Source organism: Athalia rosae, chromosome 7 (genome assembly GCF_917208135.1).
Source record: "Athalia rosae chromosome 7, iyAthRosa1.1, whole genome shotgun sequence".
Taxonomy (NCBI): domain Eukaryota; kingdom Metazoa; phylum Arthropoda; class Insecta; order Hymenoptera; family Athaliidae; genus Athalia; species Athalia rosae.
In genome coordinates, this window is record NC_064032.1 from 159,546 (window position 1) to 185,375 (window position 25,830).

Below are 25,830 nucleotides of genomic sequence, written 5' to 3' on the forward strand. Positions count from 1 at the left end.
GTGCTCATTTCACATTAAAGCATCAGACGGCTATCTTCACTCTCAAAACTAGGTAGACGATGTTTCGAAATGGTGAATGATCGAGGGACTAGTGATTCGTTCCATGAACCGTTGACTAAGGATCCTTCTTCAGTCAAGGCATAAACTAAAGTTTCATGCTCTATGAATTAAAATGGCGAGATGTGACAAAAATTCATAAAATGACCATTTAAAACGGTAAAAAGTAAATTGGATATCAATTGGTGATCGGTTATGGCTATTAACCCAAGAGACATGGATGGCTTTATGCCACTCTTGTCAACTACAGACATTAAAAAGAAATTACATGTTGGTAACCTGCTTCTAACTTATTTGGGAGATTTCAACCAAAGCATCGAATGCCAAGACATCGGGCTGTTCGTCGACAACCTCATACCTTGGCTACATAATGGAAATCCTCGGGTAAATAAAGAATTCAAATGAAACATTTTCGAATATTTTTAAGTACTTCATATTCCATGTATTTAATTCCGATTAAGTTTTCCTTTCTGGAGAATAAATAGATGAATAAATAAATTAATAAATTAATAAACAAATAAATTAACTAATTTTTTAATTTCTCCGGAGAGATTCTTCATCTTTGTGATATCTTGAAAATTACTTGGAAGTAGATAAGATCTATGTTCAAACGTCTGTAAATCTATACTGGGCAAATTGTTGTTTGTAACTGGTAAAACTTTCACACCATGTATGCTGATTGTGAGTATCCAATGGCAAGTTGGTCAGTTCAGGTTTGAGCTGAGTATTCAATTCAAACAAGGTTTTGGCTGCTCGACTTTGTACTCAGGTTGAATGCTCATTGTTATAATTGGAATAAGTCGGTGAAACATTACTCTTAGAAATTTGTCTTTTAAACGCAAAGATAAATGAATAATGCGTGCCATAGATGTTAAGAGGTAAAAAATATTGCAAACCAAAGGAATACAATACAACGTTCAAAGTAGATTTTCGCCGAGACAAAATTGAGTGTTCATCTAGGAGATGGAAATTTAGCCATCAGACCTTGTTACCTTGATAAAAAAATTAGTCGAAATATATTATTACAGATATCAAAGGGTTAACAATCTGGTAATGAATTTCATCTATTCCACTTCTCGTAAATCTTGTCGTATCGCATTACATGGATCACATGTGAGATTGAAAAATGAGCCATTGTACCTTGTGTATAATGTGAGACTTGAAAGGCTGAAGTGTCGATTAATACAAACTTAGGTCATGGTAGTAGTTGAAATTGAACAGGTTTTACATTATTCATGATTCATGGTCTCCTACATATCTCTTTATACATCTAATACATCCACTTTTCTCAATGTGTTGGTAATCATGCTGCACCGTTCACTCCTATATTTAGCACTGCTCTTCATTATCTGTGCCACCTCTCAGATTCACTGTTTCTTATTATTATTCTCGTCTGTTAAAAATGGCAAAAAATTATTGTCTCATTCTCACAAATGTTATCGCTGCCCACACTCGCACCATCATCTACCTCAGTTTTCAGCCAAGTTATTTGAGACCACAGCAAAGCATTGCTTTGAAATTTTCTCTAATAGTTTTGTATAATTGCACTCTGTTGCCATATTTTTGGGGCCCAGTCGTAAACTCTCATAAGTATAGCAAGACTTGTGGCTACTCGCCCACACAACCAGTAGCCAACTGGGTTATGTTTAATTCATTTGTATCAAAGTTTTCCTACACAGCATTGTCGCTAGTTTTCCATTGTTCTCAAGACTGGAGATTGAATTGAAGGGCCTTTCGGTCAAAGGAATAACTATCAATCAATTGAATAAGTACCCTAATTCCTTTCACGCATTAACTCATCAGTCATCAAATAACTTTGGGTTTCACTTTTGGCTTTGCTTTCTCATTTTACATTACATTAATTATATGCCGATATGTCCAATGATCGTGAGTAATTAGTCTAACAACAAACGTAGTTGGGATACTCCAAAATTTGAACAATTGTATCGTCATTTCGAGATTTGAAAATTATCAGTAAGAATTCATGAAATTTTTGATTTTGAAATAGCAGAAAACAGTGAAAAAATCTTCAATAAGTACCCACCATTGTGAGTGCCAGCTACTATTTCTTGAGGTAGAGTTTCACCTAGTTAGCAAAAAATGAAAGTGAATAATACTATATCTTATTTTGTGGAACTATCCATATTCACATGATTGGTATACATTTACAAGATACATACAGTACATCATGGGGGGGGGGGGAGGTTATTCATATGTATAGTTCAAGAGCAGATTTGGCAACAAATAGTAAGATCATATTATTGAAGTTTTAATCTATTCTCTATTAATAGTCAGCTATAAAAAATGTAGTTTTATCAGACATGTAATTTCAGATTTTTGATTTTTCAAATCAGTACCAACTATCTGAGTTGTTTCAACGTTCAAACCTAACAAAAATTTTTTTAATTTTACTATGAAAGGTCTGTCAAAATGGTTTGGATGCACTTACTTATCTCGCCGATCGACTGGGCCAGGATTTCAAGCCCTACATCTCTACAATTATGCAGCCCACTATTGATAGATTGGGTAAGTAAAAAAAAACTAGTTCTGTCGATTTTTCGAGGATCAACAAAATACTGAATCACTATGAGAAGTCTTCCAATAGTTATTTCACTGTGAAATAAAACGTAAATGTTCTTGTGGACGTTTCAAAACACAATGAACTCGATAAAACATACTTTTAGTGTTTGCCACAGAATTTGTGTTCCTTTTCCCTTTTCTGCATCCCGATTCAATCTGCTGGATATATATTGTCAAATAGATACTATGGAATCTAATCGATGCTAAATGGTTTACAGGAAAATCTCACTATGATGTTAGACAGACATAGCAGAATCTTACTTAAACTATTTCGAATAACAATGTTGAGCTTATCTTTGGTCTATTGAGATACTAAAAGACTATCGAATTATTATTAATAACTCATTGATATCATTGTATCACTGATCTTAATCAACTCATTAATTTTATCTTACTTCTTAGGGGATAGCAAGGATACGACAAGAGAAAAAGCTGCTATGGTTCTTCTCAAACTCATGGAAAAAGGAAGCCTTTCACCTCAACAACTGCTGGAGAAACTTCACCCAACATTTGGTCACAAAAATGCCAAATTAAGAGAAGAAAGTCTCATTCTTCTCACGACAACATTAACCGAGTAGGTACACTTTAAATTACGCTTTACCAATCTGTTCACGTCAATAAAATGGAAATTTTAATGTACCGCTAAAAATTAGTTGACTAGAAAATAAAGGATCGATGATGCGTTTTAATTATTTTCAGATACGGAGCTGACGAAATGGCATTGTCAGGAGTCATTCCAAACATAGTCAAACTTCTCTCCGATCCAACTGAAAAAGTTCGCGAAACAGCCCTGAACACTTTGGCTGATATCTACAGACACGTAGGCGAAAGATTGCGACTGGATTTACAAAGAAAACACAGCGTACCCCAGGCAAAGTACGTCTCACGGAGAGATATGAAATTTATTTCATTCACTAGTAATTAGGTATCTCATCAACAGTGTCCATATAGCCATTTGTTCGGAAAATTCAATTTAGAGGCTGTTATTTTCATAGATTGACTAATAATTTTGTGAATTTGACCCGATTGTTTTTTCTAACACTTGGGTTCAATTGATTTCAGGTGGTTGTTGTTGGCTGAGAAGTTCGACCAGCTCAAGGCTGCAGGGGATGTGTTGCCGTCGGCAATGTGCTCCTCAGACAGTGAGTAACAGTCTATTTCTATTCACTATCAGCGATTGAACCACGAGAAAAACTTAGCGCGTGAAGAACGATTGGGATCGAATGATCGTTATACCTTAAAAGTCATACTAGATTCTAAGTGTCGTCCGATTTTTATTCCACGTACTAGTAGTTTACAAATAAGCATATACTTATGAAATATCTTACACATCCATTTGCTTGTTAACAACAAGATGAGATGTGAATATTACTGAGGTCGAAACGTTCTTGTGAAATATTTGTTAGCATATTCTCTGCAATTGATCTGTCAAGCCCAGCTAGGAAGTTATAGTATAACGATCTTACATGCTTGGCAAAACATCGCGCGTGACGGTGTCTCCTTTTTGAATCATTGATGTCATCCATAGGGTTACCATCTCGTCTTACTTGGAATCAATTCACGACGATATCGGTCTATTACTCTTCAAAGTTCAACTGCAAATATTGCGTCTGTTAGAGATAATGTGATGAAATAATATATGCGGGTGGATGTTGATTAAAACTTCATTGAACGAAGAATTGTTTTTTTTTTTTTTATAAAACAGTGACGTTGATGAACCTGATTTGTATTCCTGATCTGCTACCAAAAAATCAATTTAGTTCAATGTTTTCATTGTACTGTGGTGCCTTAGAGGATAAAAAATTTTGAACAGTGTTTGTCATGTACAGTCTGTTCGTCATGTACGATGTTGAGTTTAAATGAAAAGGTGATTCCCTTGCTAGCTTGGTATTCAAGATGCTGGCTTACCCATGCTGAAAAACTTCTGTCTTCTTAGGATAGGAAGTACGTGATATTCGGACTGAGAATCACAAAATAACCTTCAACAGCCCTTGTTTCAATGTCTTCAACGAGTTGTTTGCAAGTCTCAATAGTTCTTAGTTATTTATTTATTCTTTTAATACTTCTAGCGCAAAAGGTAGCGACATATTGAGTTATAGTTCTTGTACACAAAGAAAATATTTCCTCTTAGAAGTGATGAACATCGTTGACTCACTATTTCGTTGGATTCATCAATCCAGGTATCTCATATCGCCTAGCTAGCAGCGACATTGTGATATAACAATGTTCTATAAATATATACTTGCGTTATGAATAATAGCAAATGATAAATCTACTGTATGTTGACTTATTCGTTTTGCTATTGTACAGTACAACGCCTTGTCAAATTTGTATGAATATTACCTTATATTACTGTTTGTAAACAAATAGCCGGATCACATATTGCCATTGGAAATTCAAAGACCTTTGATATTCGTTGCATTCGTTTCTCGTAGTAATATTATGCAATGGATAATTACTTGTGCATTTTTCAAGTGTCCATGTTGTGGGTAACAACGGCAAGTCCTATTTAAAATTTTCCATTAAAACTTAACGTCGTTATGTTCATAGTTTTGTGGTATCCTTGAAAGGGTTCAAACTGGTAATGGTAAAATAAATATCGGTTATTTATTCGTTATCTTCAGGGATATTGTGCAGACCTCTGATTCACAGTTTGGTCCTTACCAGTTTCTATGTTTCTCATGTACAATATCCTTTACAATTCTTTTTCTCTGGATCTAGGGATCCTTCAATGATTTGGATTAACCTTTCCATGCCCGCTGGTTTGCCCCATTCAAAGACCACGGTTTGAGGCTTGCTTGAGTACTCCGGGTCATCGGTGATATGTTTTGTTCGTGGGAGTCAGCACGTGGTTACGGTGCGATGTTCCGTCCTCGCGACTCTTGATTTTCAAATCGGTGATCAGTGATCAGTGATCCGTCTTGAACAGCAGCATCAAGTATAGGCTTTTCATAATCCGGAACTATACAAACGCGGCCGAATAATTCATTTTGTAAGCAGCGATAAAACTCCAACAGTGAATAGATATTTATTTGCATCCTTGAAAAGGTCGAAGAATACATAACGCTGAGAAAAAAAAACAAAAATTAATCAAAGTACTCAAACGAACGGGTGTAATTTTTCGCTGGATTCAAATTTACCTTACGTTCCACCTAAAGCGCCGGATTTTTCCATAATAACATGCGAAACTGGTTTTTCAACCTGATTTTTATCATCGACGCATTATAAATGCTAGTGTAATTTCAGTTGATGGCAATTTTTTCTTTTAACAATGAAGATATCGTACCCAACTTTCATCCTTTATTCTCTGTGTATTTAAAAAAAAAAAATGTATAACTGTAAGTCAAGTATTTACCAGGCCTGTGACTCGTCCTGATTCGAACGGTATAGGATTTTTCTGCAGTTTACTTAATATTTTCCATAGATTTTAGGTCACCGCGCTACCGCCTCATTTCGTTTGGATTTCTATCAGACATTTTACCACACGTGGTGTGAAAATCATTGTGCGTATTCGTTTCAGAGGAAAAGAGCAAATGATGCTTGTTGTTATGTTGAAAAGATTTGTCATAATCAAATTTGTAAAGGATAAAGCTGCAAAAAAGTAAGCTCATGATTCAAGCAATGACAATTTGAATTATCAGAGAATAATTGTATTTTTACTAGATGTTCATGATGTCTCGTCTTATACATATTCATATCTACATGATGTTTGCATAGCTATACTCTGGTCACATGTATTAGGCTGTAGATTTGCTGTGCTCGTCGTCGGTCGTATCGCATCGTTGGCGAGTATCACAAGCGGGAATTTACCTGAGGAATGTTACTCATACATATGCACATCGTATATTTCTTTGACTATAATACGAAGATCCAACTACCTCAAGATTACGCAATATCTGTGAGAGTGTTCTTGAGGTGAACGTCTATTGCCTCCATTCTTCATCCGTTTTAGCCGGTTTTACCTTACCTGACCACCTTTTGTATTTAGAGTTTTCATCGCTAAACGTTTCTTGTATGCAGCACGCATCACTTTGTCCTCTGTTGATGATTGTGAGTATTGAGAGATTGATTGCAGAATTTTTATTCGTTTGTTGGGTTTTTTTCATCATCTTCCCACACGATGTGGTTTATCTAATTCTTTATGATCTGGTGCACAGAACAATCAAACTACCCGTACATTGTGATGCTTTTATTCTGCAGTAGAAAAATAATTAGTCATCCCGACTTTTAAACGTATGTAGCAGCAAAATCTGAACATCAATTAAGAATCTTTATTTGTAATTGTTGTTATTCTAGTCATTAGGTTGGATCATTATTATCAACTCTTACCTAGAATATTGGAAACAACAAAGACAGCTTTTGATGTATTTCTCATGTGCCTAGGTTCAAGTATCTCTCCAAGATGACTAAGCTCGTATTGTGTCATCGTTAATTTTCTACTAACAACCACATACATTACTCCTTATCAAATTTGATGAAAGCTCTCTATAAGTAATGAGCGAACAATAAATATTCCCAAATTGAAACGATAGATGGTCAAATGATACTGTATAGCGAAAGAAAGACTGCTCGCTTTTAGGGGCCAACCGTCAATTGACTTTTGATATGAAAAGTTGTTAAAACATGATCACAACGAATCGGCACAGATGCTCACAACATGGACTAGTAAGATTCCCAAGCATGGACAGGGAAATTTGGGATCCAAGTAGCACCTGGATTTTACAATGGGACAATATCGTTAAACATCCTGGCGCTAGAGCCAGAGGATGTCATTGCGATATCCATAAACCACCTTGGCTCTATCCTGATTTAGGTATAAAATTATAATTGAACAAAAAAATTAACATTGAAGGGTTCTACGAGTTGCTTGCAAAATTTTTTGAACGAAGCTGAATTCGACCTGCATAAGTGTCAAGTAACCTACTCATTGTCAGTTATAGTTACTCAGCAATATTTCTTTACAGTAGTGGGATCATTTGAATGACATAAACGTTCATAATGTAAATATTTTTCATTGGCCTAGCTCTCTCAGGATCTATTACTCAGTTTTGGTTATCTTTTTTTCACTAGAGCACAAAACGCTCGTTCTGGAAAACAAAAACGTTTTTACCTACTGCAGTATCTCCTCTTGAAATCCAAATATTTTCTGATTCATACCCCCTTTTCATATGTTGGTTTTACTAGGAACACGAATCTCACCCACTGTTCGTTGATTTTTCTGAAGGATCTAACTATCTGAGTAATCATAAAGTATTGCGTCTTCTGTGAAAAACTACTAAATTTGATGTTGATTTAGGAAAATTAATTAGCTTCGTTTAAAAGTTCAGCTGTACATCATGATAAAAATAAATAGAACAAAACATGATTTCGTTTGAAATGTCCAGAGATTGCGTTATTCAATTAACTAATTGATTCTCTATTTTTGTTTTAGTTGGAAAAGAGGAGGATGAACCGGACCGAGCGGTAAGTGAAAGTTCATTCCAGTTCGATCAGTGTTTGTAAAAAATCATTGATCTCTCGAAAAATGTTTTTCCAAATATTCTATTTTCGTTTTGAAAGTGGTCGTCAACCGGTGGTCTGCTAATTTTATCAAAAAATCAAATATTCACTTTAAACCTTCTTCTCTTTTTAATTAGATCAAGTCAGCTCCGGTCAAGAGATCTACTAGTGTTTCACAAAAAAGAGGACAATTCGGACCATCTAAATCTGTACAGTCAACGACAGGTACCCTTTCATACATTTTTCAATACCAATGAAATAGCACAATGAAACATCACCTTTTGCATAAATTATCTAACTATGTTAATACCGCACTGCTAGTGTTCAATGTTTTGCATAATTGTAAGTTCAAGTCCAAAGTATTTTACTTTGTCATTATTCCTGGCAAGTTTGTTTGAAGAATGCTCGTCGATCATATTTGGATGTTAACTCAAAGTAAACCATAATTTTTGCATACCCTACGTGCAATATAGTACTTCACAACATTTTAGCCCGTAATATTGTAATTAATTAGTTTAGGAGATAGTATTATTTTACCGAATGAAGGCCACGAAATTCGTTCTTTCCTTATTTAGAATCATTCATTTTAACATTTCCTGCTAACTATTCCCTGTGTAACAGCTCCTTCTGGTAGTGTTACCTCTTTGGCGAAACGGGCACATCTAAAATACAGTTCATCCGCGAAATCAGCGGCAGGTACCTATCACTATTCTCAAGTAAATGATTTTTTTTTAGATTAAATCTTAGCTGATTTATTGTAGTTATGGACAATTTTGCGTCTTAAATTATTGCCACTCTGTCACATAGATTCAGTAGTCATAGGATCACTACAACATGTTTTAAAACGAACGAAATAGTTTCACCTTAGACGGTAGAGTAGACTCATCGTTTGTTAATAATTCAAATGTGACTCATGTTATTTTTAGCACTTATAAAAACATGACTGATATATTCTTAAAGGTCAAACTATTTTGTAGTGAAAGATATTATTTGAATTTCATTGGCACTCTACCGGACATCTTATCATATCTTATGCATCAGACAAATTATTTATCTCATCTATGTTTTCTCCTATAGTGATCAATTCTTTCTTCATTTAGCACATTTTGAATTGGTTCATTAGTTTACTCTGAAAGTGTTAGATTTTTTTTTTGTCACTCTATTGCCATTGATCTGGCTTTGATGCTCTTTTTGTTTGACATATCATAAATTTCGGTCTCATAAGTAGTTAATACATTTGTGAATTGGTCAAGATTCGATATTATTGACAATGAGTCTTCATTTTTCTCGCCATTTTTATGCTGTGAAAATCAGATATCAGGCAAAAATCTAAGTAATACTAATTAATTTAAAATTATCTCCTTAGGTCAAGCAGGAGCAATCGACGAGGAGTCTTTTCTCGCAGCTTTTGAGGACGTACCAGCGGTGAAATTATTTTCGGCAAAAGATCTGGAGGAACAAATGAAGAGTATTAAAGATATAGTTGGAGATGACAAGAAAGACTGGAAACAGAGGAACGAGAGTGTAAGTTTAGGGACGTTCAACTAATAACAGAGATTATTTATGTTGGACAAAGTTTCATCTAACCATTTCTTTTATTTTAGATGAAGAAACTGAGAGGTATACTTATTACGGGAGGTGCAAATTTTGACAATTTCACTGAGTGTCTAAAGAACGTACAAAGACCATTCGAAGCAGCCTGTACAGATTTAAGATCGCAGGTTGTCAGAGAAGCAGCCATAACAATGGCTTTCTTGAGTCAACAGTTGAGAAACAAGTTCGCGTCTTTTGCAGAGTGTGTCTTACCGACTCTTATCAACCTGATACAAAACAGTGCCAAGGTCTGACTTTGAATAAACAGACGTAATTGTTAGACGTATTAGAACAACCTTTATCGTGTAAAATTAACCGTTCCCCTTGATCGTTAACCGTTTCTAATTTCAGCAGCAACCTTTTATAATTGCATCTTTTTTTCTTTTAAATTCATCAACATTATCCGATGTTCATAGTGTTCAAGTTCAAAGAATCACTCTACAGCAATGTGCAATTGTTTGAATCATTTCAGGTCATGGCCACGTCCGGTATGGTAGCTGTCCGTTTCATTTTGCAAAATACTCATAGTGCCAGATTTATTCCAATCATAACTACCAGTTTGAACAGCAAAAGCAAGGATATCAGACGAGCATCTTGTGAATTTTTACATCTGATACTTCAATGCTGGGCCACACCAATCCTACAGAGACATATCGTAGCTTTACAGGATGCCGTCAAAAAAGGCATGGCAGATTCCGATTCGGAGGCACGAGCAGCTGCAAGAAAGTGAGATTGATAAAGATTTGGAATTTCAATTTTTTATCCGGGTTTAATTATTATTACCATCATTCTTACCATTTTCGTTGTTGTTGTTGCTTTTGTTATCATTAATTTATCAATTTGTTTTCAGATCGTACTGGGCATTCAAAGAACATTTTCCCGAACAGGCAGAAATCTTGCTCAATAGCTTAGATGCCACCTACAAAAGGTCGCTTATGTCTCTCAGTAACAGCGGCAGTATCAACAGTCTAAATGCAGTAGCAAGATCCACTAGCATAAGCCCTAGAGCTCCGAGACCTACAATGAGTGCTACAGGTAAATTTAACGGTGAATGTTGTACAGTTTTGTTAAGAAAAAATGATTATTTTAGGGGAACATGTTGATCGTTCCAGCTGCTATTTTGCTATTTGAAATTTATTATATGAACACACTGAGGCTCATTCAGTGTGACGTATTATTTGATCGAATGATACCATTTATATTTTATTGTTTCTGATAATCGCCTTCCTAAATTAAGATATTATTGTTACTTTTTCCATGCTGCTTTGGACTTTTATTACCTTATCCTAAAAACCAAAGGTAGTACAGAGAGCTTACACCATGGTCAGTCAGCAGCGCACGGGCCTATAAAGCGAACCCCGTCTTTGCCTAGATCGTATCGTCAATCTGGCATTCCTATTCTACAAAGATCTTCCGATAATCATTGTAATTAAAATGAAAAATAATTTTCATATATATCATACCCTCTACTTCACAACTCCGTAGTCACATTGTTATTTGTTGAACGTTATTTACTCATTTACTGTTTATTTCTATTTTCTCTTCAATTTGAAGTAAATTTCTATTTCTTAATCCTTCAACAATTATAGAAATTGGAAGCGACAATTGAAACTATTATTTACATTAATCATTGGAGAAGTATTTAGGAACAAGTGATCTAATTATCGTTGACTTTGTTTCTTCTCGGACCTTAAAACCCAATACCTCATTTAGTTTTTGTTCAATTGAACATTCAAGGTAAATAAGAGTCCTTAACAGTCTGATCATAGAAACAAATGTCAGTGCTATTTGTACGATGCATTCCCGGAATTTCCTTAATTTTTTACACACCATGATACATGGCTTCTGTAAACTCCAGTTCTAAGAGTAAATTTTATACTTTGACATGTATTTTAAGGTCGCATAACACCTGGAGTGAGATCAACCAGCGCAATAGATCTGCAAGCAGCACAAAGAGCCAAGGCCAGAATGGTATACGCCAATATGAATCGACAAAAAGCAACTCTACGTGAGTGAAAAAAATTAGTGCTAATTTCAGCCCTCTAATTTTTCCTAACCATTTTTTAATACCTTGGATCATGCGATTCAATTTTCAGAAAATAATCTCACCATAGAAAATCAGGTGTAAGATTACCTGTGTTTTGATCATTTAAACATTCATGTTACTTCCTTTAATTTGATAACTGTTTGTTTATTCATTCCATGTAGCCCGTGCAGTCAAGTCTCCAGATCATCAGAGTGCAATCCCTAGTCCAGAAAGAACAGCAAGGACTCGGACAAGAGTCTCTGGAGTTTCTCAATCTCAGCGTAAACAAATTTCTACATTTTTTTACTGAATTTAGATTTCACAGAGAAATTTCAAAATCGGATTTTTATTACATTAGCCAGCAGCAGGTCCGGTTCGCCATCGTCGAGGCTGAGTTATGCAACGTACAACAGAGAAGGAGAATCTTTTATTGCAAGGCCACGACGATTATCCGGTCAGGGTATAAGGAGTACAGGAAACAGTCGAGAACCTAGTCCGCAGCGTTTTGGCATGGACAAGAGCTTTGGGAGTAAAATTAGGTAAGTTCAAATAAAAACTAAGATACAATTTCATGACAGCTTTCCATTAAAATTATTCTATAATGATTGTTCGTGGGTCTCTTTTACAGAGGTAGAAATCTTCATATGTCCCCGACAGACCGGCCACCAACAAGGCCAGTTATGGCTCAAAAAATGCTCCAACAATCCCGAGAAGCAGAATCGGCGCTTGCCGACGCTCTGACTTTCGACAATATAGACAGCTACACAAGAACGCCAAGGGGTAAAGGTGATCATAGCGATGACAGTGAAACTAGCAGCATATGCTCAGAGCGAAGCATGGACAGTTTTCGACGACCTAGTGACGTGAGTACCTTGAAATCGAACTACATGGAATTATTTTTAACAAAAAAGTTCAGAGTATCGAAACTTTGAAGGTCCACAAAAATTCTATTCCATCATCTCATCTCTTCTAATAGAATTTGTTTTGGTACACATGGTAATTTCGTAGTGGTTAGTAGTGAAAAATACTTGTGATAACTTGCTTGTTTCATTACATCATCATTCCATCATGTGTCTTCGTGTATGATAATTATTATTTGTCTTTTTTCTCAATATTCGCAATGACTGTTTTTTATCAAATGATTTTTTTTTTTTGCACAGTTCTTTTTCCCCAACCTTCAAATATTATTGTATATACCATACATACATACATGTATACATAATGCAAACATGAAATTCAAGTATCATCTCGAAGCTTGACAGTCGTGGATCGATGTGGCTAATGCATGTTTGGTTTTTCTTTTTATTTTCTGTTGCGGCGTGTTTGTTTGGTTTGGACTAACGCGATACGCTGTGAACCTGTCCGTCTTCTGTCCATCCACACATTCATTAGTCGTTTTCATGGAGCGGATCCCAACAAAGATTGTATCGCGATTTGTGGGATCAATCCATCCCTAAGGTTTGTTGTTTATTATTTTGTTTTCATTTTATATCGTGACATATCATTAATATGAAAAATAAGGTAAACACAAATGAACTCTTTTACCACTTATTGAAACAATTTTTCAACCAATTTAATCACCCCCTGAATATGTTTTAATTTTTTTTTTCCAATTCATTCATTTTTTTTTTTTTATCACAGGACATCAAAGAAATCATTGAAAACTGCAACCGTAAGCATTGGGGAGATCGTAAAGAAGGTTTAGTCGGTCTCCAACATTTTCTTGCTAACGGAAATACATTGACAGCAACGGAATTGCGAAAGATAACAGATATATTCGCTAAAATGTTCATGGACTCCCATACTAAAGTATTCAGTTTATTTTTGGATACTTTGAACGAACTTATAGCGAGTCATAACGAGGACTTGGGCGATTGGTTGTATGTCTTGTGCGCTCGACTTCTGAACAAACTTGGTACAGATATACTCGCCTCGATACAAACTAAGGTTCACAAGAGCTTGGATGTCGTCAGGTAAATTTTGACGCTGTCAAGTTTTTCCGCTATATTCCGCTTGACATAGTCATTGACAATAATCTTCCGTTTTTTTTTCAGAGAGTGCTTCTCTGGCGAGCAGCTGTTACCGGCTGTTTTACGGTTTTTAACCGATCCTACCCAGACACCAAATTCCAAAGTTAAAGTTGCAACGTTAACCTTCATAACGCAAATCGCCGATACTGCGGAACCTTCGGCACTAAACAGCTCGGGGGGATCAGCTCTGGCGAGATTATTAGACTGGACGAATGACGTGAAAAGTCAAGATGTCAGAAGGCATGCTCAAAATGCCGTTATAGCACTTTACAATTTAAATACACCTCAAGTTACGATGATACTCTCTGACTTACCAAGACCTTACCAAGTATGTACCGATAACTAAAGAGATGCGCGTTAACGTTATTCCAAAGTATCTGATCGATCTTCGATTTATCTTAGGAAGCAGCCTTACCCTTAGTTCAAAATCATCTCAGAAGATCCGCGGGAGCTAGTAACCCTGCTTCCCCTGGTACGCCACCTCCTAAGATGCCTCACTCTCCAGCCCGTATGACGGACGACGACAATTTGAATCCTGAAGAGGTTTACAAGTCAGTATTGTTCGTTTGGATTGCACGACTACACAGGTTTTCCCCGTAATTTGTAAATACGTGGTACATTCCAGATGTTTGAGGCGAACAACAGCTGAAATCCAAAATTATGGATTTGATCGTTTAGAAAGAGCAACGACGAGTAAAGATAGTGGAATCAGTAACATGGCAGATGTGGAAGAGAGGATGGAAGGCATTGCATTATCGAATTCAGTGAGTAAACTGCAAGTCTCCGAATAATCAAGAGGACGAAATCTTATTACCTGGTTATCGCGCTGGAATATACTTTTGCCGTAATATTTGTTCGCAAATAGAAATTGACATTTTTCACAGGGACGTTCGTCGTCGGTTTCTTCTCCAACGCAGCGAGGTAGAACGGTAACGAATGTGACATTGAATGGTTCCAGTGATACGATTGCAGGTGATCTTATACTTCCGCAGGAAAATAATGGCTACAAAACTCATGGTAAAGAAATGCTAGTGAATATGTATGTTGTCCAAAACACTTGAAAATTGCTCTATTTTCATTCATTTTTGAAAGGTTCATCACCAGATTCAATTAGGGGACCTGAAGTATTGGACAATATGATGAAAATACTTCAAGAAGAAGTCGGTCACGAAGCAGAAAAAGTAGCCTCGTTACAAGAATTCCAGTCTTACGTGCGGGGTGGAGATATACCGTACATTAAACAAAATTTTAGGTATGTGTGTGAACATTTTTGTTCATTTTCTGTATATCGACAGTTCGTAAATTATCTTCAAAGGGTTTTTATTTGTTTTTCATCATTTTTTAGGAAACTGTTGAAAGCGTTGTTAGAGAATCTTGCAAGTCCGCACAAAGAGGTGCAAATCGAGGTATTGCAGGTTTTAATAGAACTGCTCAAATGCCCGGAACTGACGGAGTCGTTTTCACAATTTATCGAACTGATCGTACTCAAAGTATTGCACGCACACAAGTTTGATGAACCCAATCCGGAAGCATCGTCTGGTAGCGGTCGAGCCATGGTAAAGCAGTTAGAGGTATCTGTGTTGTTTGTTTGTGTAGCAGTTTGTATTTTGTAGTGGGTTTGGCCTATAAATATTTAATTGATTTCGTCGATATAGTAATATGAAAACTAATACCAATGATTGCGCATGTGAACAATTGGTCATTTTTCAAATGAATCACCGCATTATCTACTTGAGGCACTTGTAGGTATAAAGTCTTTTGTTGAATTTATCATCTTTTCTTTTCGCCTACAATCAAGTAAACCGAGATTAATGAATCATAAATTTATCTCCCAGTGCCCATTATGAAATAATGATAGTAATATTAACAAAAATTACAATAATAATCATAGACGTAAATTAAATTTGAATATTTCTCGCAGGTTCTCCGAGTAGCGGAGAAGTGTGCTGCTACAATTGTGACAGTGTTACCACCTGACCAAATTATTTTATTGATACCGTCTATAATATCGACGGAACCGTTTCCAAAAAATATGGGAGGAATTAAAATGTTACATAAGATAGTGGAACACTGGGGTGCTGGCGTGATAACACCTCATCTATCGAAAATAATGCCTGGCCTTATAAAGGTAAGTTTTTGTAACCCCCAATCGTCAAAGATGTGAAATCAAAGACCCGAAAAATTTGAACAAAAATTATGTTTCTTTTTTTTCCATCTCTTTCTATCGCTCTCTAGGCTTACGATGACAGAGAAAGTACTGTTCGTAAAAGTGCGGTGTTTTGCATGGTGGCAATTCACGCTGCTGTTGGTGAAGACGCGCTTATGCCACATCTTACCTCTTTATACGGTAGTAAATTGAAGTTATTGAACATATACATACAACGTGCCCAACAGGCTAATAGCCAGCCAGCAAGCCCGCGCAACGACAGTAAGAATTAACCAATATTAAATCAGATAAAAGATCAGACTCTCAGAGTGGCAATACTCAAACGATTCGCCCGATTTGGTGCTAAACGCGAGCAAATGATCGTCAATTTTCTCAACAAATCAGATTTCTGACGAAAGCAAAACTCAAGAAAAAAAATGAAAATGCTTGAAGAATCGGTGTGCAAATGCATTCCTTGTTCAAAGAGAAATTATCTGCGTAAAAAACATCTCTTAGTATTTAGAATTTTTTTTTCGTTCATATAAAATCTCTTTGTCCTCCTTTCGTAGTTCTAAATATGATCAAGACATTTTTTTTCATCAACAATTACACGTACAATCCTCGATGAAATGTGGTTTCCACTAAGGATCAGAAATAAAAATAACATCCAGAGCCGGGGACCCTTAGTATCCAGATATTTATTATTCGTTCGAGGGTAAATACTACCAACATCGATTAAATTGCAAGTTTAATTTTTGATCGCTGAATTATGAATACAAGAATTTCCAACATTCCTTCATTCCCAGTAATTCGTTACGCCTTAATTTTTATATTGTTCAGCTATTTAATTTCTGATTTTTAGACAATTATTGAGAGTTGATCACTGTTGACTGAAAAATGTTGTTATAAAAAGCATTGAAGAGGATATACGTACAGAACGTTGAAATAAATGCTAATTTGACTAGACTTGACTCTATAAAGAGTAACAAACAGTTGAGTAATTAAATAATCGTTATACGCTGCTGTTTCCTACCAAACTAACCATCAGTTCTGTTACACTTGTATTGGCTTGTCCGTGTCTTTTTTTTTGTTTCGGAAGTATATGAAATATATGGCAATGGTGAATCTGATAATATAAATAATTTTTGACCTAAAAATGGATTTTATCCGTCACATGTGCTAGTCAGAGGTTCTTAAGATGCACAAAAAATAAAAAAATAAATTAAAATAAACACGAAATGTGTATAGTCGGAAGACGGACATTAGATAAGCATGAGAGTGATAACAATTATAAAATTTGCATTAAAAAAAGAAAAATGGTGTTACCTAATGATGAGCAAATAAACGAGTTGCCAATAATTGAAAGCGAACGAAAATCAAACGTAAGCGTAAGTTTTTTTGTTCTGTGCCATTTAACGTTTCTTTTTGTTCAGTATCATTTTACTTGACTTGTTATTATTACTTAGCGGTTAACGTAGTAATTAATAATCGATAATTATTTAATATATTCTGAATAGAGGTGTTTACAAATATTTAATTGGAATCGGCCCTGAAGTGCCAAAGAAAAAACAAAAGAAAAAACGGAGAAAAAAAAATTCAAATTTAACTACTACTCCTAATTTAAACTAGATTATACGTCTAAGCCAAGTATGTTTCATTGAAAGTTTTCTGTTTTTCATTTTAAACCTCAGATTAAACGAATAATTTCGTATATACCGATATACATCACACTTTTATAATTATATAGAGTCTCTTATAGAGTCTATCATGGTCGAGTGAATAATGAAATTGAAGGTATGAGAAGTTATCATTACGTATCGCCGATGATGATCCTTTTCAATCATCAATAGTCAACTGATGTGATCTATGAATTTTTCTTCTTGGTTTCCTCATACCTACAGTCTATTCAAATTAGATTGAATGTTTTCCGGTGTGCAACAGTGGCATTTAAAATTTGGAATTATAAAAATCTTTTCTGTATTTCTTTTTTCTTCTTTTCAAACTAAAAGAAAGTGAATATGTAGCCATGAAACTTTTTTTCAAACCAGAGAGTTGGTATTCCAAACAATTGCCTGCACTAAATTGCTTTTTAACTGAATTTGGAATAGCAAAAATGGCTTTTATCGCGTTGAAAATATCAGAATTATCTAAGCGTTCATGTATAGAACCAAGAAAGGAAAGAAAACAATGTGTACTCTAGGTACATACATGTACGTTTCTGGTTTATTTCAAGGAGACCTTGAATGCATGTCTCAATGTTTACCAATTTTGTGTACATAATATATTTGATAGTAAAGAAAACGTAAGAAATATTAATAATATAATATTAATAGTATAATATAATATAATATAATATAATATAATATGATAATAATGATGAATTTTAATAACTAGTTAGTACGATAATCCATAAGGTTATTGGAAGATCTTGAGGCAGTGTGATGGCAATGCCGTTAAATGTTCGAAGCTTGTTTTGTTAAGTTTTTGAGCACTATCATAATCTTATTCCACTTAAATTATTGTTGTCAAATGTATCGCATGAAAGCGTCACGTTTTGGATAATCTACCGTTGGACCGCATTCTCACTAGAGGTACTGATGTTTTCCGGAGATTAACTTTAGTTTTTTGGCCTTCTCTTCTTTGTTTGACGCAAACTTTGCAAGTGATCGACTTTCTACAACAAAGCTAAACAGCTTTCCCTGCTCATGATCATTCTCGATAGTCAACTCTACCTTGCGTACGTTGCCGATGAATTTGAAATAAAATTCTTTTCTGTTTTATTCATAAATAATTTGACACAATGCTGATTTGAAAATTGGTCGAAGTAGGCTTTTCTTTACAAGTTTGTGCCCTTCTTTCACCTGAAACTGATAGCCGGTATATCTATGCATCGCCTTGCAAACTCTCCACGGACGGAATCACTCTGCGACGTTTTAATTTCACAGTAAATTATGATTTTCAATTTCGAAATAAAAATTGAAGTACTAACTTACTAAACTAAATAGAATTCACTGCGAGGAAAAATAAATTAGTTGCGAGATAATTTCATCGGTAGCGGTATACCGTAACAAACTAAACTGTGAGGAGTTGTTATAGATCACAGTTGACCTAGGATCAAACTTGACAAACATTTCTCACAAAATAATTTCTTCATACCACGAAGCATTTCTTCACCGGTGAAGTTTGTTCTATTATTTTCTCCTATTGCCCACAGATAGTCAATCTGACTTATCGACGTTGCAGGGTTTGTTTCGTTGCGGTATCGATTTCTAAAAAATGAGGAGAGAATGTGGTTATAATAGTCAAGGATGTAGAATTATACAGGATGTATTAGCACAATGACCGTTGAATAGCGAACCTTTGTAAAAGAGGCGCCCCCATTACACAGCAAGAAAACAAAGAAAAAAAAGCATAATAGTTGTAATACTTTAAGATTTTTTCACGCTAATAATTAAAAAATCTAATTATATTGTTATTGTATATGCCGACTTGACATAATAAATTATAGTCGCAATTCAATTGAAGGTGATTGATTCTCCGGTAAATCATTTTCAAATCCATTGAGTTGAAATGATGAATGAATCGAATAAAAAGACAATTATATTCATTAGTTTTATATTTATGATAGTATATTAATATATTTATCTTTGAAATGATCGTTCAGTGATACAATTACAATACGTTACAATTTTTGAATAGATTATACAATATCATACATCGACAGTTATTATTTACTCGCTATAAGTGACTCAAGTTATCAATTTACTAACAATAGGTGCTCGATCATAATTTCCTTAAATTTGTACACGTCAAGTACTACAAACAGCGATCAAATTGGCAATGCATGTTGAAAGCGATCGACTGAATTTCCATTATACCAGTCTTCTATTACATGTCATCGAATCTATTCCCACAAACTCTAATTCTCTCTTGTTTCTTTTTGTATGCGGTATGTACGCTTGATCGTATCGTTATCATGGATAGAGTTCCACAACCTGTTACAGAAAAATATAACATTGCCTTTTTAATTAGGGAAAGAAAAGTCGCCGACTTGACTGTCGTTTATTTGCGTATACTAATGTCTCTGATAAAACTAGAGTACTTTTACTGAGTCGATCTAGACTCATGGAGTTAAAAATTTGCGACCTACGATAGGCAAAGTTGAACGCCGTCGTGATTAATAGCATAGAATTGTACAAGTAGTAGGAGTTATTTATAGTCGATGTGAGCAAGATATTAAAATTTCGTAATGTCAAAGAATTGAACAATGTTGAATCGATTAAAATAGGAGCAACGAAATTGAGAATTTTTTTTTTTCCAAGTAGCTGGACGTAGGAAGACACTTTTTAACTATAGACAATCATTTGCAGAGCTTGTTTCAATTTCATTATCTTATTATATATTTATTTTTTTTTTATTTTGTATATTTATTCGTTCACTATTTCATGTTTTCGTTCTCGTTTTGTATGCGTGTACGACGTCTCCATTATTTGGATAACATTCGCTACTGTCATCAATTATTTATTACGATGATTTCAACGTAGAACCTAGATACTTGGTTTCTTTTCTCTGTAATTATCTGTTATTTTTATCTTTTGAGGAATGACTGCACGAATAATTTCATGAGACAACAGGAACAAAAAGAGAACAGGAAATGTGAAAAAACACTTGCAAAGTAAATTAAGCTGATCGTTAATCCACCCGCCTGCATATAAATTTGATACCTATAATATTACGGTTCATCGGTAAATTATCCTTTATTATTATCATTATGATGGTTACCAATGGCTCGTCTTACAATTAGTTATCTCTATTCGTATCATTTGCATTCTATCTTTCAAAAACTGGCACTAATCGGCCGCTTCACGTTTTGTTTACTCTGATGAATTTTATTTATTTCTTTCTTTCTTTCTCCACATATGGTATACTCTAACTTTTAATAAATGCATTTCATTATCTATAATTGACTATACAATTATATTGCTTTTCATCGACGACTAGATCACAACCGAAACTAGCGCGCATATACTTATTTATTCTTGTAGTGATACTTGTATTTCTGTCGTTCCGTTGTTCGTAAACAAATCATTTTTATAACAAATTTGTATTATCGTAATTTTGTCGAGCTCTCCCACCCTTCTTGATCACTTTTGCGATCAAGACAATATTCGAAAAGTTATTCTTTTTTCAAGCTATACCTACCGGAGACCTATTCCTCTCGATTTTTTACTAAAATGACCAAAAGTACGGGTACCGTTTTTTCGAAACTAGAGTCCCATTTAAAATGGAATGACGATGAATTTGAGGACCATAAAAGAATATAGTATATTCAATTATTCATACACTACCCCACCATGATGATTTCGCCGTATTATTATCATATTCGTGATTACAAATAATCTCGATCTTTCTGTCATACCATTATTATTATTTCTCAGTTTCACGATTAGATTAGTGACTAATTTTTACCCAGCATTATTGTTGTTGCTGAAGTTGTTGCAGCAACGGACACACTTCGACTAACGGAGTGCCAAGAATCTCTTCACAAACTTCGTTTATGTTTTGTTCCATCATTAACGAAGATATTTGATCTTCAGTTAACATCTCCCACACTAGAAGGCATAGCAAATTTTTTATTTCAATGCGCAAAGCAAATTTTTATCCTTATAACGTACGCGATACAACGATAAACGGACAAACCTGGCCAGACTTTCGCTATCCGAGGTCTCTTCCTCTGGATTCAAATAGCTCATACTTTTCTCAAGTGGACTTGGAACCTTTTTTCCTTTAGCCTCCGCTCTCTCTGCTTTATCTGCCTTTTCTTTATCTTTCTCAGTGGTTCTTGGTTCGCTTGATCGTCGTTCCGTAAGGCTAGATATGTTTAGCATCATCATTCCGTGGTTCAATAGTTCTTTTACACGTTCGCCTGTGCCACCGCTCCATAAAATATCCAAAGATTGACGGCGGCTAGAACTATCTGATAAAAAGAAGAATTATAAACCTGCGTAAGTACTTTTGCCATAATTGAAAAGTGATGAAGTTTCGATTCACTACTCTGAGACAGTTTTATTTATTCCAGCACTTACTGCACATACTTACTGGAACTGCTGCAGCTTGCGTCACAGGCAGCTGCACTCCTAGAAATCCAATTTGCTACGCGGCTGTCGAGTTTTGCTCTATTTCTAATAGACCGACTCCTAATGACTTCCACCTTGTTATCATTCGGTGTAATATCATAAGTCTTGGACATAGCAGGTAAGGACTGTTGTGTTACCAATTTTTTATAAACTGGTGCCTCTTTTGTTTGCGTACTATCGTCGTTTATAGTCATTGAATTATTCGCATCTGGGCTAAAATCCATTGGCAATGGTTTGTAAGGAATCGGATCATCCTCGTCGGAATAATTTTCATCGTTGTAACAAGTTTCTTCCAAAGAATTACCCAAGCTAATTTCTGTCCACTCGTCGCCATTATGTACGGCATTATTCTTCTTCTCAGATTCTGGGGGCGATATTATTTTTGTCTTTTTTACTCGCGACAATGACGTTGTATTTGACAAATGCGGGGATGATGTACTCGATTGGTTCTCTATAGTGTTGATATGCTTCACTTCTGTCGTCGGAATACTGCGAGGTCGGTCTCTCTTTATGTATTTCCGCGGCTCCGTTGAACACAGATTTAAATTGCTTAGGCCTAGATACTCCGAAGACGGATCGTTATCGACCTATAATAAAAATACACGATCACATACATTTGTCATACGCGCATGAAATCTATTTTCGAATACTTACTTTACTTGGTAATGGACAAGGAGGATTTGGTCCCATTTTTGCAGGGAGCCGTAGATATTCGTCGCTCGTGTAGTCCGTACCAGCCGGTGATCCAGTAATGCTCGAATCGGTAGGTGTGGCAGTTTTAGTTTGATTAGACGAATACAGTGCAGAATCTCCGGTTTGCTGAGAGGGGAAGTCTGCTCCATCGTATCTCCGCGTCTAAAAGCACATGAAAAAATATAGTTCAAGTCAATTTCAAGCATAGATTAATAATATTTTTTGCCATTTTGTTTTTCTATTTTTATTACCCGATGAATTTCGTCACTAATACGCTCCAAATTGCGAAGAGCTTCGGCGTAGGTCATCTTTGCATCGGCAACTGATCTTTCCAATATCTTAACTCTGAGCTTTCGTTCGTCCAGCATCTGTTCGAGATGATCCACCAATTCGTAATAGGGCCTAGGCAGTTCATTGAGTATTGATTATTCTATTTCATCGTAGTTTTTATGTTTGCAGATATAAAAACAAAATCTATACTTGCTACAAACCCCTGGCTTCTCTGTGCTATTTGTTGGAATAATTTGGTCCGAGGATTTGACATAGAGTACATGCTTTTTCGAACAACGAAATAAACAATTAATAATAAGTAGCAAACAAGAGACAAATAGAGGGGATCGTAGCGCCAAAATCATCACTTCTACAATTAGGGGTAGCATCAGTGATACCGAGATAACGTAAAATAATTTACTATCCAACTTACAACATGAGTAAGTTGTGCCTGTAGGCGATACTGTTTATCAGGAGTAAGCTGCGACGTGCACCCATACTGCCAACATAACCAGGACGTAAACATGCTAACTCTACGTGAAAATATTCGAAATAATTAATAAGAAGTAAGAGAGGATAAAAAATCAATATATACCACCATACATTTGGAATTGGAAAAAAAAAAAATTATTCAGTGTTTGAAAATACAGTCGTAAATTCTTGGTTGCAAAGAGGTAAATATCGACGAAGGTGTTGTCACCAAAACAAAAATGAGACTTTGGAACAAAAATCAAATGTAGCATCTAAAAATAATTTTCTACAACCAAGTGAAATCCTAATTTCGAGCAAGTGTAATAATTTATTATCATTATTATATTATAAATATAGAAATCATGCAACTTCTAACGCGTTCGATAACTTGATAAGAATATTAAATCAAGCTCTAATGAATAAAACGTCCGATATAACTTTGATTAGTATTACGGTATACCTCGATTTAGCTATGGCGCCTTTCAATTCTCTGTGGAGTCTTTGAACATTATATTCTGCCCTGTGGTGAACAGCCGTGGTCCGTTTGTGCTCAACCTCTGAAAGGGCTCGTTCGTGCTCGGATTCGTTTACTCTTGATGTAGCGTGATTCAGCATTTCCTAGTACAAAATATAATACAAAACAACGGACTAACTTCGCTAAGAGGAATATTCGTTTCTCCATACCTGCCAGGCATGATCGAAGCACCTTCCTTCAGTTCTCAACCCTTCTTCCGCGAGATGAAGCGTTTCTTTTGCAGCGGCATGTTGGCTATTGGCTCTTTCAAATCTTATCGCTGCTTTCTGCATTTCCTGTAGCGCCTAGGAATGATGAAGGAATTAATCGATTGACGATTACTCAACCTGACTTGAGTGGGATTCAAATTTACCTCTTCTGCTTCAAACTTAGAGTCATAATAAGGCCTTGACTTCTCGAGCCAAGGGCATAGCTTCTTACCCAGTTCATCTACCTTCTCCGTAGATTCCCAGAGTAGTTCTCGAAATGCCGTTGTTGCTTCCTATTAAATTAAAATTATCATCTCATTGTAATTATTTGGATTGAAATATCGCAGGTCTTGATGAAAATTTCAAATCTTTCTAGAACATGTATATTTAATATTGTAGGCAATCAAAGTGTTAATAACATACGATAACAGATAAATACCACAGTTGAAACTATTAGTTCATCAAATTTGTTTTGTCATAGAGATGGGGAATGAAAGAGGCCCTAGTCTGTCTAAAACGTCAGAGTAGCGATTCGGTGACACCTTATTATCTATAGGTCGGAGCCTCGTGAGTTAATGCCATCAATGAAATCTAGTCGCAAGCAGTTTTCAATCTTCACGCCTTTGACGTATCAATTCTGTTCATTGTACTGTGCTTTGAACTTTCTCCAGTCATTTAGAATGTGACAGAGAAAATATCGTTGTTATACTTACATGCAAATCAACTTCTAGTTTATTTATATCGTCTGTTGCAGTATTGAGACGCTCTAATTCGATCTGAAATAATATCACGTAAGTCTATGTTTGTTCAGAAAAATACAATCCTCTACAGCTACTACATGATCAATTCATATCATTATCTCGTTAAATAAACTCGTGACCTTTGCAGTTTAACTCGTACTTTCACGTATTAGCTCATAATCAGAAATAACACCTCAAGGAAAAATTGCCGTTTTAAAATAATCAACATAAATCGATTAGATTTAACCATAACTACTTATGATTTTATTTCAAGGTGATGTCTAACATCAGGTGGATTAATCCATTCAATATCTTACTTTAGCCAATTAATCTGCTGTAAGATAAACTACATAACTGGGTCGTCGCGCTTATTTGTGTATGTACGTACGTTACAAGGTGCGGTGAAATGAATCGCTGAATAGTAGAAAAAAAAAGGTATTTAAATCGAACTCATCGGGAATGTCAATATCACAAGTAGGGCGAAGAATATTTCAAAATAAATCAACTCACTGGCTTACCTGTACTCTGGGGTCCACAGCGTCTTCAATTTTATCAGAATGAATGGAAATGTCATTTTTCTCACGCCCGCTCATTATTAATCAAATGATTGAAAAGATTTTATGAACAATTCTACATGTCACCCGCATCGACTGCTACATCCACCGGTAGCCATCTTGAATCGAGTTGAAGTTAGGGGTGGCAATTGACAGATGTCAGAGGATAGATGTAAAAAATTACTGGAATAAAACTATATGTTCCCAGGTAATGAAGTTTATTTGAAAATTAATACGAAATCGTCGCTGAATAGTTTTAGAAGATCATTTTATTCATCCGCGACTCTTGTGTAATTACTCGGAGTAATTTT

The 25,830-nt window shown here is 35.4% G+C and overlaps 2 protein-coding genes and 3 long non-coding RNA genes across 19 annotated transcripts in view; 2 read left to right on the top strand and 3 right to left on the bottom strand.

Annotated features, from left to right (window-relative positions):
* LOC125501634 overlaps positions 1-25,830 on the bottom strand; it is a 64,300-nt gene that overhangs the window by 22,877 nt on the left and 15,593 nt on the right. The window lies entirely within an intron of this gene.
* Positions 170-19,450, top strand: LOC105687912 (CLIP-associating protein 1-A). 7 transcript variants are annotated; one of them, XM_020853456.3, is made up of 27 exons: positions 170-441; positions 2,478-2,583; positions 3,040-3,211; positions 3,337-3,513; positions 3,700-3,779; positions 8,069-8,100; positions 8,274-8,361; positions 8,758-8,832; positions 9,503-9,660; positions 9,741-9,977; positions 10,202-10,455; positions 10,580-10,764; positions 11,029-11,154; positions 11,627-11,737; positions 11,938-12,036; positions 12,114-12,294; positions 12,384-12,618; positions 13,148-13,213; positions 13,397-13,728; positions 13,810-14,113; positions 14,188-14,336; positions 14,411-14,549; positions 14,670-14,802; positions 14,878-15,037; positions 15,131-15,341; positions 15,707-15,913; positions 16,021-19,450. In XM_020853456.3, exons 1-27 carry the CDS (start codon positions 253-255, stop codon positions 16,222-16,224), a joined length of 4,410 nt encoding a protein of 1,469 aa, XP_020709115.2. In that variant the 5' UTR covers positions 170-252; the 3' UTR covers positions 16,225-19,450. The 7 variants fall into 7 exon arrangements, with proteins under 7 accessions (XP_020709115.2, XP_020709113.2, XP_020709116.2 ...); XM_020853454.2 differs by having other exon boundaries at positions 171-441; positions 15,131-15,356; XM_020853457.2 differs by lacking the exon at positions 13,148-13,213 and having other exon boundaries at positions 171-441; positions 15,131-15,356.
* Positions 4,076-7,108, bottom strand: LOC125501636. Of its 2 annotated transcripts, none has more exons than XR_007279238.1 (8): positions 6,967-7,108; positions 6,516-6,887; positions 6,046-6,447; positions 5,778-5,944; positions 5,302-5,703; positions 4,981-5,215; positions 4,546-4,865; positions 4,076-4,232 (listed from the first exon to the last, which is right to left on the bottom strand). It is a non-coding gene; the product is annotated as an uncharacterized LOC125501636 (long non-coding RNA). The 2 variants fall into 2 exon arrangements; XR_007279239.1 differs by having other exon boundaries at positions 6,516-6,831; positions 6,967-7,094.
* On the bottom strand, positions 19,530-25,638 carry LOC105687914. 5 transcript variants are annotated; one of them, XR_007279232.1, is made up of 12 exons: positions 25,484-25,636; positions 24,939-25,001; positions 24,390-24,518; positions 24,187-24,321; positions 23,963-24,120; positions 23,465-23,530; positions 23,013-23,163; positions 22,723-22,923; positions 22,031-22,655; positions 21,632-21,908; positions 21,401-21,543; positions 19,530-19,926 (listed from the first exon to the last, which is right to left on the bottom strand). XR_007279232.1 is itself a non-coding variant. In XM_012403884.4 (11 exons), the coding sequence occupies exons 1-11, from the start codon at positions 25,556-25,558 to the stop codon at positions 21,407-21,409; spliced, it is 2,025 nt and encodes a 674-aa protein (XP_012259307.2). In that variant the 5' UTR covers positions 25,559-25,638; the 3' UTR covers positions 20,339-21,406. The 5 variants fall into 5 exon arrangements, 4 of the variants coding, with proteins under 4 accessions (XP_012259307.2, XP_012259305.2, XP_012259306.2 ...); XM_012403884.4 differs by lacking the exon at positions 19,530-19,926 and having other exon boundaries at positions 20,339-21,543; positions 21,624-21,908; positions 25,484-25,638; XM_012403882.4 differs by lacking the exon at positions 19,530-19,926 and having other exon boundaries at positions 20,339-21,543.
* LOC125501639 lies at positions 24,694-25,731 on the top strand. Its single transcript, XR_007279242.1, has 2 exons — positions 24,694-25,016; positions 25,240-25,731. It is a non-coding gene; the product is annotated as an uncharacterized LOC125501639 (long non-coding RNA).